General features: G+C 29.3%; 2 protein-coding genes and 1 pseudogene across 2 annotated transcripts; all 3 read left to right on the top strand.

Moving 5' to 3' along the window:
- Nucleotides 1-2,514: 2,514 nt before the first annotated feature.
- LOC18022221 lies at nt 2,515-3,147 on the top strand (annotated as a pseudogene).
- A 4,621-nt stretch (nt 3,148-7,768) lies between these two features.
- On the top strand, nt 7,769-8,266 carry LOC18022222 (LOB domain-containing protein 35). Its single transcript, XM_006405103.1, has one exon. The coding sequence runs from the start codon at nt 7,769-7,771 to the stop codon at nt 8,264-8,266; it is 498 nt and encodes a 165-aa protein (XP_006405166.1).
- A 6,841-nt stretch (nt 8,267-15,107) lies between these two features.
- On the top strand, nt 15,108-15,606 carry LOC18022224 (LOB domain-containing protein 35). The gene is made up of 2 exons (XM_006405105.2): nt 15,108-15,357; nt 15,401-15,606. Exons 1-2 carry the CDS (start codon nt 15,108-15,110, stop codon nt 15,604-15,606), a joined length of 456 nt encoding a protein of 151 aa, XP_006405168.2.
- The last annotated feature ends 987 nt before the right edge of the window (nt 15,607-16,593 follow it).

Here is a 16,593-nt window from a genome sequence, read left to right on the forward strand (position 1 = left end):
AGACATCCTTTATATTAACTTCTAGTTTAATTTTATTTTTCTTCTTAACATATATATATATATATATATAGAAATCGTGACAACCTATCCAAAACCCTTTTTTCTTCTTAGACTTTGTTTACTAATTCTGGTTTTTAGGTCCTGTAGGTAAAGCGTTGATTCTCTGTGGATCGATACCCTAAGTACTATAATGCACTGATGTGCACTTGCAGATAACTAGGGTTATAAATTTAAAACATGAAGCCGCAAAGTAAACACTAGCCCGCATCAGGTGCTTGGTAGATGTTCTCTCTCGTCTCGGCAGTGAAGCTCTGTTGTTGTCTTCCATCGGTGTGGCATGGGTTCCTCGATGGTGTGTGTTCTTATCTCCTGGCTCGGATTTGGAGGTTTATTTAAGGTTCTTTTTGGTTTCGGTTAGGGATTGCTCTGATTTTGGCTCGGTGTAGACGGTGGAGCTAATCAGGTCGGGAAATAGAGGCGCCAGAATGTTTTTACGGTTACCTTCCAATTATGGGAGTTGGTTCCTTTGGAGACCTCGGTTTTGCAGGAATGGCAGTCGGTGGTGACTTACCGACAGCCTTTCGGACTCTCGTGTCGCCAATTGCAAGTTAGTCTATAACACATTCCTGAAATTGCATTAGTTCTCGGAGAAGTTGTAGGTTCTCCTTCCACAGGTTTTGAGGACGGACTCGGGAGGAGGCTCATGGCAACAACGATGAGAACTCTAGTTCTTCGAGCTGCGGCAAAAACATAATGGTCCATGTTTTTTGCGTGTGATTGGTGTTTTCTCAATTCGATTGGTTCGGGTTTTAACTTCCACATCTCCCTAGCCGGCTCCATTCCCTTAATTGTTTCTGCTTTATTCTTATCACTTTTGTTAATCTGCTGTAATTTTTTGGTTAATCTGTTTTTCTTTGTTTTAATTTTGTCTGCTAAAAAAACAAAAATCATATAAAACTTAACCTTTTACCAAAAAAAAAAGTGGGAACCACTAGTCTACCACAACTTCGTTATAATGAACACTGTTTCAAAGTTGATGTAGGTTCTGTTCAAATTTGTATTAAAGGTATATATACAAAAAAAAACTTAGGTTCCAATTTTATAAACATATTAAAAAAAAATTAAAAAAAAAAATTATTTTGAATTGTGATCCTGTTAAATTATTCCACTTGCACATGTTAAAAACGACCTTGATTATATTATCTAGTTAGGGGAAAGTAGATTATATCATAGTGTCTAGGTTGTTATTACTTGCGACTCAAGCAAATGGCCAATCAAATATAGTAGTCTTTTTTGTTTGGTAATTCAATCACAGTATCCTTGATTGAAGTCCTAATTTCCTCTTCTAGCTCTATATTAATGCACCGAACTCTAAAATTCTGAACAATTCTTGGGTTCACCCCTAGGGGTGAATTCATTTATTCACCCCCTCTTATTTTAACCAATGAGAATCTGCCGTTTAATAAAATCAATTAAGGTAAGCTTACCAGAATAGCATATTTTAAATATTTTTTAATGAAATATATTTTTACATAATTATTTGTTCTATTTTCGAAATTTTAAATGAAAAAAACTAAACCATAAATTGAAAATAGTGAACCCAAACATAATATTAAATTATTATTTTTGTTAATGGAAAAAAATTAAACTCTTATTTGGAAATAGTGAACCCAAGCATAATATTAAAGTTTATATAGAATTATTTTTAGTAAAAATATATTTTTACATAATTATTTATTTTATTTTCAAAATTTGTTTTAAAAAAGTAAACCCTAAATTGGAAATAGTGAACCCAAACATAATATTAAATTTTATTTATATTTATTTTTAATATATATATATATATATTTACATAATTATTTGTTTTATTTTCAGAATTTTAAACCTTAATCCCTAAATCATAATCTTTAAATCCTAAATTATAATCTTTATACTCTAAGTCATAATTTATAAACCTATAAAAAAATAAAAATGAAAACTAAACTATAAATTCTAATCTTTATATACATTATTTATATATTTATAAAATATTTGATTGAGTATTTAATTTTGTAATTTTAATTTTGTTTTTTATTTTAAAATATTATTACATGGCAGATTCTCATTAGCTAAAATGAGAGGGGGTGAATGAATGAATTCACTCCTAGGGGTGAACCCAAAAATTTTCCTAAAATTCTTTGACAGATCACTAAAACTTGTGTAAGTATGACTTGGTCAAGATCTTTTCTTCTTGAGTCTTAACAAAGTAAAATAACCAGCTGCCCATGTGAACGAAGTAGACTCGCTCAAAGCCAAGGCAGCCTCATAGGTTACATTAGATAGAGAGGCAGCCTTCCAGAGGTTAAGAAGATATGTGGTGGAGAAACCAGCCATCAAGTATGAATAGGTCAAGATCTTATCTTCCATATTGTCTACTAGAAGAAACTGAATAATGTTTAATTTGTGGGGTTACCACGTTATTGTCCGATACACAAGTAAAAACTAACTCACCAACATTTCCCTATACATAGAGGATGATCTTAGGCTTATTTCCACACACTTCACATTTCACACAAAACAATTCAAAATGTAGTAATAGTCATGGCTAAGTTGGCTTCCATCATCGCCCTTCTCTTCACTGCTCTTGTTCTCTTTTCCGCTTTTGGTGAGTAATGATCTTATCATATGCCTGGGAAAATAATTGTTTTTATTTGTATTTTCAGATTATCTGATAATTAAACCATGATATATATAGAAGCACCAGCAATGGTGAAAGCTCAGAAGTTGTGCGAAAAGCCAAGTGGGACATGGTCAGGACTCAGGAGTTTGTGGAAACAGTAATGCTTGCAAGAACAAGTGCATCAACCTTGAGGGAGCTCGACATGGATCTTGCAATTATGTTTTCCCAGCTCACAAATGTATCTGCTACGTCCCATGTTAATATACCAAAACTGCATCTGTGCTTGTGTGTTTATTACGTTTTCTTGTGTGTTTATCTACACTCAATATGTCTGTGTCTGCTTGTGTGCTTATAACGTTTTCTTGTGTGTTTATCTATATTCAATAAGTCTGTGTCACTCTTTGAGTGACCTAATGACATGTACTAGTTACGTATGTTTATGTTGTAATAATATAAACTTTTATGTACTACGTAATACTGTTTCTTCTTGCGAAATAAGCAAGCTGGTGCATGTCGTTTTAGCTTAGTGTCGGTTTTCATAAAATTGGGTAACAGAAACAAAGTTAATTCGCTCACAGCATCATCATCAAAAAATTATATTAAAGGTATTTATAATATAAAAAACTTAGGTTCTAATTTAGATACATATATTGAAAATTTTCTTAATATTTTTTTTTTGAATCGAGATCCTGTTAAATTGGTTCACTTGCACATGTTAAGTAACGACCTTGATTATAGTATCTAGTTTGGGTAAGTAGATTATACCCTAGTATCGAGACTCAAGCAAATGGCCAATCAAATTTAGTATCCTTTTTTGTTTGGTAATTCAATTATAGTATCCTTGACGTCCTAATTTCCACTTCTAGCTGCATACTCATGCAACGAACTTCGAAAAACTCTCCGACAGATCACCAAAACTTGTGTAAGTCTGACTTGGTCAAGATATTTTCTTCTTGAGTCTTGACAAAGTAAAATTAACCCGCCGCCCATGTGAACGAAGTAGAACTAGCCATAAGCCAAAGGAGCCTCTTAGGTTACATTAGATAGAGTGGCAGCCTTCCAGAGGTAAAAAAGATATGTGGTGGAGAAACCAGCCATCAAGTATGAATAGGCCTAGATCTTATCTTCCATATTCAATTTGTGGAACTACCTTGTTATTGTGCAATGCACAACAGCACAACAGCACAAGTAAGTGTAAATCACCAGCATATATTTCACTATAAATAGAGGTTGATCTTAGGCTTATTTTCTCACACTTCACATTTCACACACATACAGTTAAAAGGTAGTAATAACTCATACCAAACAATAAAAAAAAGATAGTAATAACTAATAGTCATGGCTAAGTTGGCTTCCATCATCGCTCTTCTCTTCATTGCTCTTGTTCTCTTTTCTGCTTTTGGTGAGTAATGATCTTATCATATGCATGGCAAATGAATTTTTATTATCTGATCATTAACCATGATATATAAAAAGAGAAGCACCAGCAATGGTGAAAGCGCAGAAGTTGTGTGAGAAGCCAAGTGGAACATGGTGATAGTTCTTCTTAAACAATGTGGTGCTCTGGGCCTCTGGCGATAAGGGTGATCATTTGGTAGGAATTTTCTGTGATAATCAAACCAAGATGTTTTCCATATGTGCTTTAATTGGAACACATCTGTGTTATCTTGACAGTATGGGCATGATAATTATCTATGTGTTGTTCATCCGGATAACATCCCATAAGCTGGAAATCGTTAATGGTCCACATAATTACCTACCGCATCATGAAATTCTTCTCATAAGAAACATCATACCCCTGAACACCATGTTCCCATAGTATTTGTAGCTCTTAAAGCAAATGCTGCAAAAACACATTGAGTGATCTCTTCGGATGCTCTGGACTAGAAAAGAGAATGCTAAGGAACAAGAACTCTCGTCTCATGCACAATGATGGGGGAAAATTGTAAAGAGTTACAATAACTGGCCACAAAGAATATTATCTATAATGCTTCCCAAAATGGTTGAAGCCATCTGTACATAATCCAATGTATACGTTCCTAGCCTCATACGCAAAACTGGGATACATAGATTGAAAATGTTTCCATGCTCCTGCATATGAAGGGATGAGCTATTTCTCCATCCGTGCTCTACATGCCATCTCATTGCTTCCGCTGTGCGCTCTGATTGATATAACCTCTTCAATCTCTCTATTAACTGAAAAAAACCACATCCATTTATATGGGACTGGCAGTCTTCCACTTGTTTTCTTATACTGAGGTTTCTGACAAAAAAAAACATGCCGTACAGTCCTCATCCTCTCTCTCCAGTAGATCATACATTTGTCGATGCATATATCTATCATCTTATACGGTAACCCTAGACCAGCAACAAGATTTTGTATCTCATAGTATGATGCTGGTGCAAGAATTTTTTTTCTAGCAATTTCACAAAATCAGCTATTGCATCTACACATTCTTTGCTCAAAATAAAATCTGTCTTTATACCCATCATCCTAGTTGCAGCTGATAAAAGGGAATGTGAACCTCTATAACCATCATATACCGGGTTTTAGCAGTGTCTAACATATCAAAGAACCTCTGCACTTCTAAGTTAGATTCTTCACCTTTATGGTCATATGCAGGAATCGATGATATACTTTCACAACATGACTTACAGTCTACTTCCATTGCAGATTCTTCTAAGCTATCTCCAATAGGTTGTTGACTAGTACTAGTATAATTTACCATTGTATCATTTTCACCATGATAATACCAAATTTTGTAACCCGACACAAACCCATTACAATACAGATGTGACAATACTTTATTTATCACCATGAATCTACGATTCTGACATTTAGTACATGGACAAAGGATTTTACCGAAATTTTTTACTTTCTTATGTGAAGTCGCAAATGCCATGAAATGCTAGAGATCTTCTTTGTACTCTTCTGTAATTAGGTCCGTCTAAAGAATTTGATGAGTCTTATTCATCCATTATAGAAAACTAGTAGAGAATCCGCGCTACGCCGCAGGATTATAAACTATCAACTTTTAATTTCTTATATTATTTTATAATTTTATTGATAATCTTAATAAGCTCATCCATCCATTGTTTTTTTTTTTGAGTTTTTTCATCCGAATCATGATTTAGTCTTAATTTAATAACTTTCTCAAATTATGAATTTTAGGTTTTTTTCGCACATACACACACATATATATATATATATTTATCACTAATTCCATTTTTTACTTACATCTTTAATATTTTGTATATTTATTTGTTGTTGTGTTATTTTTCTTTTCTCTTTGTCATTTTTTCTATATTTTTATAATTGTTTATCTTTTCAATTGTTTATTGAACGTTACTTTTGGTACTGTAGTTTTCTTCTTATTTTTATTTTTTTAGATATTTAAAACTTGCTTAGCCTATTATTTTAATTTTGTCTCATATGTTTTCTTCTTCTTTGCACTGAGATTAAATTATCTTTATTAGTTCCAAAATAAAGATTAAATCACACTTATAATATGTATTATTTTTTATTCATATGTTTATGATGTTTTAATCTAAATTTAAATTTGATTTAACTTATGCTAATAATATTTTAAATTAGATTTTAATTTGATTTAAGTTATACTTATGATTTAATGTTTGTAACACAGTTGAATTTAAATTAAATAGTTTATATAAGAATTAATAGTTGGGACGGATTTTAAGTTAAGCTTCTAATATTTTAGTTCAACTTTTGATTTCTCTTGTGATTTATTTTATATTTTTTTTCTTGATGATTGTAGCTGATAATTTTTTCAATCCATTGTTTTTTACTTTTTTTACATTGAAATCTCCATCTAGTGATTATATATATATATACTTTTTTCAATTTACTATTTTCATGTTTTGTTTTCACATTTTTTCAATTGGTTCTATCTATGTTCCTTATGCCTCTATAAATTTTATATTTATTTGTTACCATATTCTTTTTCTCATTTTTTCAAAGAATCAGATCCTAAATGCCCCTGAAGTTGACAAATTAAAACAAATCAAAACAAATAATATGAATTTAAACAACTAATATGAGGTTAAACAAATAATATGAAGTTATGTTCAAATAATATAAAACAAATAAAAAATTAATTAAACTACGAGGTTGAACAATATGAATTGTTTTCACGTTTTTCTGGTTTGAAAATATGATTTTGTAGAGTATACACTGTTTATAGTGATAAGAACAGAATGATAATAATAAAATTTAACAAATTATTTTCAATCCATCTCGCAAATTTTAAATTTTAAAATAATTTTAAAAATAGTATTTTAGAGTTTTAAGTTTATTTAGTTTTAAGTTTTATCAACCAATTGATTATATGTATGTTTTTTATTCAACTATTTTTCTATTCAGCTATGATATACCAGATAAACCCTAACTCTCTAAATTTTGATGTATTGAAATAATCAAAAATAAAAAGTCATGTATATTAATGAATCAAAAAAAGTTAAATGTACACATTAATGAATGATAAATGTGATATTATATTTAATTTTTTTGAGAAAAGGTTAATGTGATATTATCTTTCCAAAAGAGAGAGTATGTAGTCTACTTATGGTAATTGAAAATATGGAAGGTATCTAACAAGTACTAGTCAAAATTTAAACATTTATTATAATTGAACTTGCCTCTAAACATACAAATTCAAAATGTATATAAATGCTTAAAAACCAAGACTATTTTCCTCATCACAGGCATCAGTCACATTTTCAAGATATTCGAGGTATAATAGTCTCGATCTAGGCCCTTTTTTAAAAAAAAAAAAAAAACAGTCTCAGTCTTTCTTTCAATTCATTTAGCATATTCATTTGATTTTGGTTTTGTGATCTTTGAGTCAAGTATCAATACTTTGTTCTTTTTTTCTGTATATTATATTATACCCGTAGAATTTTTTTTTCCGAAAAAGCCACTAGGAGTTTTAGAAAAAAAATTTCAATATCTCACAGTTTAACCACAAACATATATATGTAGTCTATAATTAAATTTGGAGTCATATTATATATAAAGATTCAAGAGTTATTTCTTCTCATTTCATCCACTTGTGTCTTTTAGGGTTAAAAGAGATAATACAAAGAAGAAGAATGACTTCCAACCCTTGCTCTGCATGCAAAGTCCTCAAATCTGTGTGTACAGGTGAATGCGTTTTTGCGCCATATTTTCCATCGACGGAGCCTGAAAAATTTGACCGTGTGCATAGAATTTTTGGAGCCGAAAATGTTTACAAAATACTGAGCAATGAGACTTTCTCACCTTTACAACATGAACATGCTGTTAACGCTCTCAGCTATGAAGCTGAAGCCCGCATACAGGATCCCGTAACCGGTTGTGTTGGTATGTCTTTGGCTTACGAAAAAATTCTCAACAATTTAAAAGAGCAAATCGTCTCAGCAAAGAATGAGATCGTGGCCACCATGGGACCCGATAAAGTACGGGAATATAATGATATTCCTATGCCTGATGATTTCCTCATGACACAAAACCAACAGATGGGTGATAATCATGGAGCTGATGAGGCATCAACATCTGCAACGCCACCTGCATCTTCAGGAGGCACCAATGATACTCAACAGATACTTTAATTGCGTTAAAACCAGAACAAACCATAATGAAATGCCTGTTGTGTTTATTTGATATTTGCATGCACCTCAATTCCCGTGATAACTTGTTGTCCTCCTTTCTTAATTTTTATTTCATCATAAATTCATGTAGTTTCATTATATAAAAAATAATTCATGTTGTTTGATCTAAATCGATTTTCAAATTTATGTTTTGTTTTTTTTGTTTACTAGAGAAAAACTTAAATACATAAAGATTGAAACAAATTTGAATCTAGATCTTTTGGATGATCATATAATTTAATAACATAAAAAATTACATGAAAAAAATTTTACATGCGTAATATATGTTAAATATATGAGTAAATGAAATATGGTTATAATGGTAGGATTTGTATAAATACTTATTCTGCATGTAATGATATGCGATTGAAAATGTCGGTGGTCTATATAAAGGGCATGGAGGAGAGATGTCAATGAATACTAGTTTGTCTTATTAGTTTGCCTTCTAAAGAGTTCGGTCTCTTATGTCGTTGTGGGTGTTCCCAATTAAAAAAAACTAGTTAGATATACATAAAAATAAAGTTAATAAACAAATCATTCAGTAAAATTATATTCATGGAAAGTCCTAACTGACTTCTACATTCTATTCTCAACAAGAAAGCCCCTTTTAAACTCTAGTTGTCATTATATCTCTGATCGCTTTTGGGTAAGGAGGAGAATGGTCAAGCGATATTTAGAATCTAAAATTAGGAGATAATTATTTGGTTCCTGAAAATAATGTTGTAACTTGTATGAACAGTAAAAAAACAAGATTTCATCTTGAGTTGGGACTTGGGTCAAAAAATTTGTTGTCGAGGAATGGTGATGTTGTTACTCATGCCAATATCACTTTGGCGCAAGTTGAACATGGCTATAAGCCTATAACCCAATATTAATATTGAGATGAGTCCGATTTTTTTTTATGAAATGGTAGTTTAATTTTTATGTTGGCTCGAAAAAATGAATATTAGTTGGTGATGATTCAGCACAGGTCTCTAGAGTTTTAGTTGGTGATTATCAGATCCTAGAAGGGAACCCGCACTACGCTGCGGGATTATAGACTATCAACTTTGAATTTCTTATATTATTTTATAATTTTTTTGATATATCTTAATGAGCTTATTCATCCATTGTTTTTATCGAGTTTTTTTTAATCCAAATCATGATTTAGTGTTAATTTATTAACTTTCTCAAATTATGAATTTTAGGTTTTTTCACACATACACATATATATATATATAAATTTATCACTAATTCCATTTTTGTTTTACGTATATCTTTAATATTTTGTATATTTATTTGTTGTTGTATTATTATTTTTTCCTCTTTGTCATTTTTTCTATATTTTTATAATTTTTTATTTTTTCAATTATTTATTGAACGTTAATTTTGGTACTGTAGTTTTCTTCTTATTTTTTATTCTTTAGATATTTAAAATTTGCTTAGCTTGTTATTTTTAATTTTGACTCATATTTTTTTTTCTTCTTTTGCACTGAGATTAAATTATATTTATTAGTTCAAAAATAAAGATTAAAATCACACTTATAATCTGTATTATTTTTTATTCATATATTGATGATTTTTTAATTTAAATTTTAATTTGATTTAACTTATGCTTATGATGTTTTAAATTAGATTTAAATTTGATTTAAGTTATGCTTATGATTTAATGTTTGTTACACAGTTGAATTTAAATTAAATAGTTTATATAAGAATTAATAGTTGGGACAGATTTTAAGTTAAGCTTCTAATATTTTAGTTCAATTTTTGATTTCTCTTGTGATTTATTTTATATTTTTTTCCTTGATGATTGTAGCTGATAATTTTTTCAATCCATTGTTTTTTACTTTTTTACATTGAAATCTCCATCTAGTGATTATATATGCTTTTTTCAATTTACTATTTTCAATTTTTTTTTTCAAAATTTTTCAATTGGTTCTATCTATGTTCCTTATGCCTCTATAAATTTTATATTTATTTATTACCATATTCTTTTTCTCATTTTTTTCAAAGAATCAGATCCTAAATGCCCCTGAAGTTGAGAAATTAAAACAAATCAAAACACAAAATATGAATTTAAACAACTAATATGAGGTTAAACGAATAATATGAAGTTATGTTCAAATCTTATAAAACAAATAAAAAATTAATTAAACTACGAGGTTGAACAATATGATTTTTTTTTTTCACGTTTTTCTTGTTTGAAAATATGATTTTGTAGAGTATATATTGTTTATAGTGATAAGAACAGAGTGATAATAATAAAATTTAACAAATTATTTTCAATCCATCTCGCAAATTTTAAATTTTGAAAATAATTTTAACAATAGTATTTTAGAGATTTAAGTTTATTAAGTTTTAAGTTTTCTCGTCCAATTGATTATATGTATGTTTTTTATTCAACTATTTTGCTATTCAGCTATGATATACCAGATAAACCCTAACTCTCTAAATTTTGATGTATTGAAATAATCAAAATAAAAAGTCATATATATTATGAATAAAAAAAAGTTAAATGTACACATTAATGAATGATAAATGTGATATTATCATCTTATTTTTTTGAGAAAAGTTTGATGTGATATTATCTTTCCAAAAAAGAGAGTATGTAGTCTACTCTATGACATTATGGTAATTGAAAATATGGAAGGTATCTAACAAGTACTAGTCAAAATTTAAACATTTATTATAATTGAACTTGCCTCTAAACATACAAATTCAAAGTGTATATAACTGCTTAAAAACCAAGACTATTTTCCTCACTACAGGCATCAGTCACATTTTCAAGATATTCGAGGTATAATAGTCTCGATCTAGGCCCTTTTTTTTTTAAAAAAAAAAACAGTCTCAGTCTTTCTTTCAATTCATTTAGCATATTCATTTGATTTTGGTTTTGTGATCTTTGAGTCAAGTATCAATATTTTGATCTTTTTTTCTGTATATTATATTAAAGCCGTAGAATTTTTTTTCCCTAAAAGCTAGTAGGAGTTTTAGAAAAAAAATTTCAATATCTCACAGTTTAACCACAAACATATATTTGTAGTCTATAACTAAATTTGAAGTCTTATTATATATAAAGATTCAAGAGTTATTTCTTCTCATTTCATCCATCTGTGTCTTTTAGGGTTAAAAGAGATAATACAAAGAAGAAGAATGGCTTCCAATCCTTGCTCTGCATGCAAAGTCCTCAAATCTGTGTGTACAGGTGAATGCGTTTTTGCGCCATATTTTCCATCGACGGAGCCTGAAAAATTTGACCGTATGCATAGAATTTTTGGAGCCGAAAATGTTTACAAAATACTGAGCAATGAGACTTTCTCACCTTTACAACGTGAATATGCTGTTAAGGCTCTCAGCTATGAAGCTGAAGCCCGCATACAGGATCCCGTAACCGGTTGTGTTGGTATGTCTTTGGCTTACGAAAAAAATTCTCAACAATTTAAAAGAGCAAATCATCTCAGCAAAGAATGAGATCGTGGCCACCATGGGATCCGATAAAGTACGGGAATATAATGATATTCCTATGCCTGATGATTTCCTCATGACACAAAACCAACAGATGGGTGATAATCATGGAGCTGATGAGGCATCAACATCTGCAACGCCACCTGCATCTTCAGGAGGCACCAATGATACTCAACAGATACTTTAATTGCGTTAAAACCAGAACAAACCATAATGAAATGCTTGTTGTGTTTATTTGATATTTGCATGCACCTCAATTCTCGTGATAATTTGTTGTCCTCCTTTCTTTATTTTTATTTCATCATAAATTCATGTAGTTTTATTATATTAAAAATAATTCATGTTGTTTGATCTAAATCGATTTTCAAATTTGTTTTTTGTTTTTTTTGTTTACTAGAGAAAAAATTAAATACATTTAAAGATTGAAACAAATTTGAATCTAGATCTTTTGGATGATCATATAATTTAATAACATAAAAAATTACATGAAAAAAATTTACATGCGTAATATATGTTAAATATATGAGTAAATAAAATATGGGTATAATGGTAGGATTTGTAGAAATACTTATTCTGCATGTAATGATATGCGATTGAAAATGTCGGTGGTCTATATAAAGGTCATGGAGGAGAGATGTCAATGAATACTAGTTTGTCTTATTAGTTTGCCTTCCAAAGACTTTGATCTCTTATGTCGTTGTGGGTGTTCCCAATTAAAAAAAACTAGTTAGATATACATAAAAATAAAGTTAATAAACAAATCATTCAGTAAAATTATATTCATGGAAAGTCCTAACTGACTTCTACATTCAATTCTCAACAAGAAAGCCCCTTTTAAACTCTAGTTGTCATTATATCTCTGATCGCTTTTGGGTAAGGAGGAGAATGGTCAAGCGATATTTAGAATCTAAAATTTGGAGATAATTATTTGGTTCCTGAAAATAATGTTGTAACTTGTATGAACAGTAAAAAAACAAGATTTCATCTTGAGTTGGGACTTGGGTCAAAAAATTTGTTGTCGAGGAATGGTGATGTTGTTACTCATGCCAATATCACTTTGGCGCAAGTTGAACATGGCTATAAGCCTATAACCCAATATTAATATTGAGATGAGTCCGATTTTTTTTTGTGAAATGGTAGTTTAATTTTTATGTTGGCTTGAAAAAATGAATATTAGTTGGTGATGATTCAGCACAAGTCTCTAGAGTTTTAGTTGGTGATTATCAGATCCTAGAAGGGAACCCGCACTACGCTGCGGGATTATAGACTATCAACTTTGAATTTCTTATATTATTTTATAATTTTTTTGATATATCTTAATGAGCTTATTCATCCATTGTTTTTATCGAGTTTTTTTTAATCCAAATCATGATTTAGTGTTAATTTATTAACTTTTTCAAATTATGAATTTTAGGTTTTTTCACACATACACATATATATATATATATATTTATCACTAATTCCATTTTTGTTTTACGTATATCTTTAATATTTTGTATATTTATTTGTTGTTGTATTATTATTTTTTCCTCTTTGTCATTTTTTCTATATTTTTATAATTTTTTATTTTTTCAATTATTTATTGAACGTTAATTTTGGTACTGTAGTTTTCTTCTTATTTTTTATTCTTTAGATATTTAAAATTTGCTTAGCTTGTTATTTTTAATTTTGACTCATATTTTTTTTTCTTCTTTTGCACTGAGATTAAATTATATTTATTAGTTCAAAAATAAAGATTAAAATCACACTTATAATCTGTATTATTTTTTATTCATATATTGATGATTTTTTAATTTAAATTTTAATTTGATTTAACTTATGCTTATGATGTTTTAAATTAGATTTAAATTTGATTTAAGTTATGCTTATGATTTAATGTTTGTTACACAGTTGAATTTAAATTAAATAGTTTATATAAGAATTAATAGTTGGGACAGATTTTAAGTTAAGCTTCTAATATTTTAGTTCAACTTTTGATTTCTCTTGTGATTTATTTTATATTTTTTTCCTTGATGATTGTAGCTGATAATTTTTTCAATCCATTGTTTTTTACTTTTTTACATTGAAATCTCCATCTAGTGATTATATATGCTTTTTTCAATTTACTATTTTCAATTTTTTTTTTCAAAATTTTTCAATTGGTTCTATCTATGTTCCTTATGCCTCTATAAATTTTATATTTATTTATTACCATATTCTTTTTCTCATTTTTTTCAAAGAATCAGATCCTAAATGCCCCTGAAGTTGAGAAATTAAAACAAATCAAAACACAAAATATGAATTTAAACAACTAATATGAGGTTAAACGAATAATATGAAGTTATGTTCAAATCTTATAAAACAAATAAAAAATTAATTAAACTACGAGGTTGAACAATATGATTTTTTTTTTCACGTTTTTCTTGTTTGAAAATATGATTTTGTAGAGTATATACTGTTTATAGTGATAAGAACAGAATGATAATAATAAAATTTAACAAATTATTTTCAATCCATCTCGCAAATTTTAAATTTTGAAAATAATTTTAACAATAGTATTTTAGAGATTTAAGTTTATTAAGTTTTAAGTTTTCTCGTCCAATTGATTATATGTATGTTTTTTATTCAACTATTTTGCTATTCAGCTATGATATACCAGATAAACCCTAACTCTCTAAATTTTGATGTATTGAAATAATCAAAATAAAAAGTCATATATATTATGAATAAAAAAAAGTTAAATGTACACATTAATGAATGATAAATGTGATATTATCATCTTATTTTTTTGAGAAAAGTTTGATGTGATATTATCTTTCCAAAAACGAGAGTATGTAGTCTACTCTATGGCATTATGGTAATTGAAAATATGGAAGGTATCTAACAAGTACTAGTCAAAATTTAAACATTTATTATAATTGAACTTGCCTCTAAACATACAAATTCAAAGTGTATATAATTGCTTAAAAACCAAGACTATTTTCCTCACTACAGGCATCAGTCACATTTTCAAGATATTCGAGGTATAATAGTCTCGATCTAGGCCCTTTTTTTTTAAAAAAAAAAAACAGTCTCAGTCTTTCATTCAATTCATTTAGCATATTCATTTGATTTTGGTTTTGTGATCTTTGAGTCAAGTATCAATACTTTGATCTTTTTTTCTGTACATTATATTAAAGCCGTAGAATTTTTTTTCCCTAAAAGCTAGTAGGAGTTTTAGAAAAAAAATTTCAATATCTCACAGTTTAACCACAAACATATATATGTAGTCTATAACTAAATCTGAAGTCTTATTATATATAAAGATTCAAGAGTTATTTCTTCTCATTTCATCCATCTGTGTCTTTTAGGGTTAAAAGAGATAATACAAAGAAGAAGAATGGCTTCCAATCCTTGCTCTGCATGCAAAGTCCTCAAATCCGTGTGTACAGGTGAATGCGTTTTTGCGCCATATTTTCCATCAACGGAGCCTGAAAAATTTGACCGTGTGCATAGAATTTTTGGAGCCGAAAATGTTTACAAAATACTGAGCAATGAGACTTTCTCACCTTTACAACTTGAATATGCTGTTAAGGCTCTCAGCTATGAAGCTGAAGCCCGCATACAGGATCTCGTAACCGGTTGTGTTGGTATGTCTTTGGCTTACGAAAAAAATTCTCAACAATTTAAAAGAGCAAATCGTCTCAGCAAAGAATGAGATCGTGGCCACCATGGGATCTGATAAAGTACCGGAATATAATGATATTCCTATGCCTGATGATTTCCTCACGACACAAAACCAACAGATGGGTGATAATCATCGAGCTGATGAGGCATCAACATCTGCAACGCCACCGGCATCTTCAGGAGGCACCAATGATACTCAACAGACACCTTAATTGCGATAAAACCAGAACAAACCATAATGAAATGCCTGTTGTGTTTATTTGATATTTGCATGCACCTCAATTCTCGTGATAATTTGTTGGCCTCCTTTCTTTATTTTTATTTCATCATAAATTCATGTAGTTTTATTATATTAAAAATAATTCATGTTGTTTGATCTAAATCGATTTTCAAATTTGTTTTTTGTTTTTTTTGTTTACTAGAGAAAAAATTAAATACATTTAAAGATTGAAACAAATTTGAATCTAGATCTTTTGGATGATCATATAATTTAATAACATAAAAAATTACATGAAAAAAATTTACATGCGTAATATATGTTAAATATATGAGTAAATAAAATATGGGTATAATGGTAGGATTTGTAGAAATACTTATTCTGCATGTAATGATATGCGATTGAAAATGTCGGTGGTCTATATAAAGGTCATGGAGGAGAGATGTCAATGAATACTAGTTTGTCTTATTAGTTTGCCTTCCAAAGACTTTGATCTCTTATGTCGTTGTGGGTGTTCCCAATTAAAAAAAACTAGTTAGATATACATAAAAATAAAGTTAATAAACAAATCATTCAGTAAAATTATATTCATGGAAAGTCCTAACTGACTTCTACATTCTATTCTCAACAAGAAAGCCCCTTTTAAACTCTAGTTGTCATTATATCTCTGATCGCTTTTGGGTAAGGAGGAGAATGGTCAAGCGATATTTAGAATCTAAAATTTGGAGATAATTATTTGGTTCCTGAAAATAATGTTGTAACTTGTACGAACAGTAAAAAAACAAGATTTCATCTTGAGTTGGGACTTGGGTCAAAAAATTTGTTGTCGAGGAATGGTGATGTTGTTACTCATGCCAATATCACTTTGGCGCAAGTTGAACATGGCTATAAGCCTATAACCCAATATTAATATTGAGATGAGTCCGATTTTTTTTTGTGAAATGGTAGTTTAATTTTTATGTTGGCTTGAAAAAATGAATAT

Source organism: Eutrema salsugineum, unplaced genomic scaffold (assembly GCF_000478725.1).
Source record: "Eutrema salsugineum unplaced genomic scaffold, Eutsalg1_0 scaffold_15, whole genome shotgun sequence".
Taxonomy (NCBI): domain Eukaryota; kingdom Viridiplantae; phylum Streptophyta; class Magnoliopsida; order Brassicales; family Brassicaceae; genus Eutrema; species Eutrema salsugineum.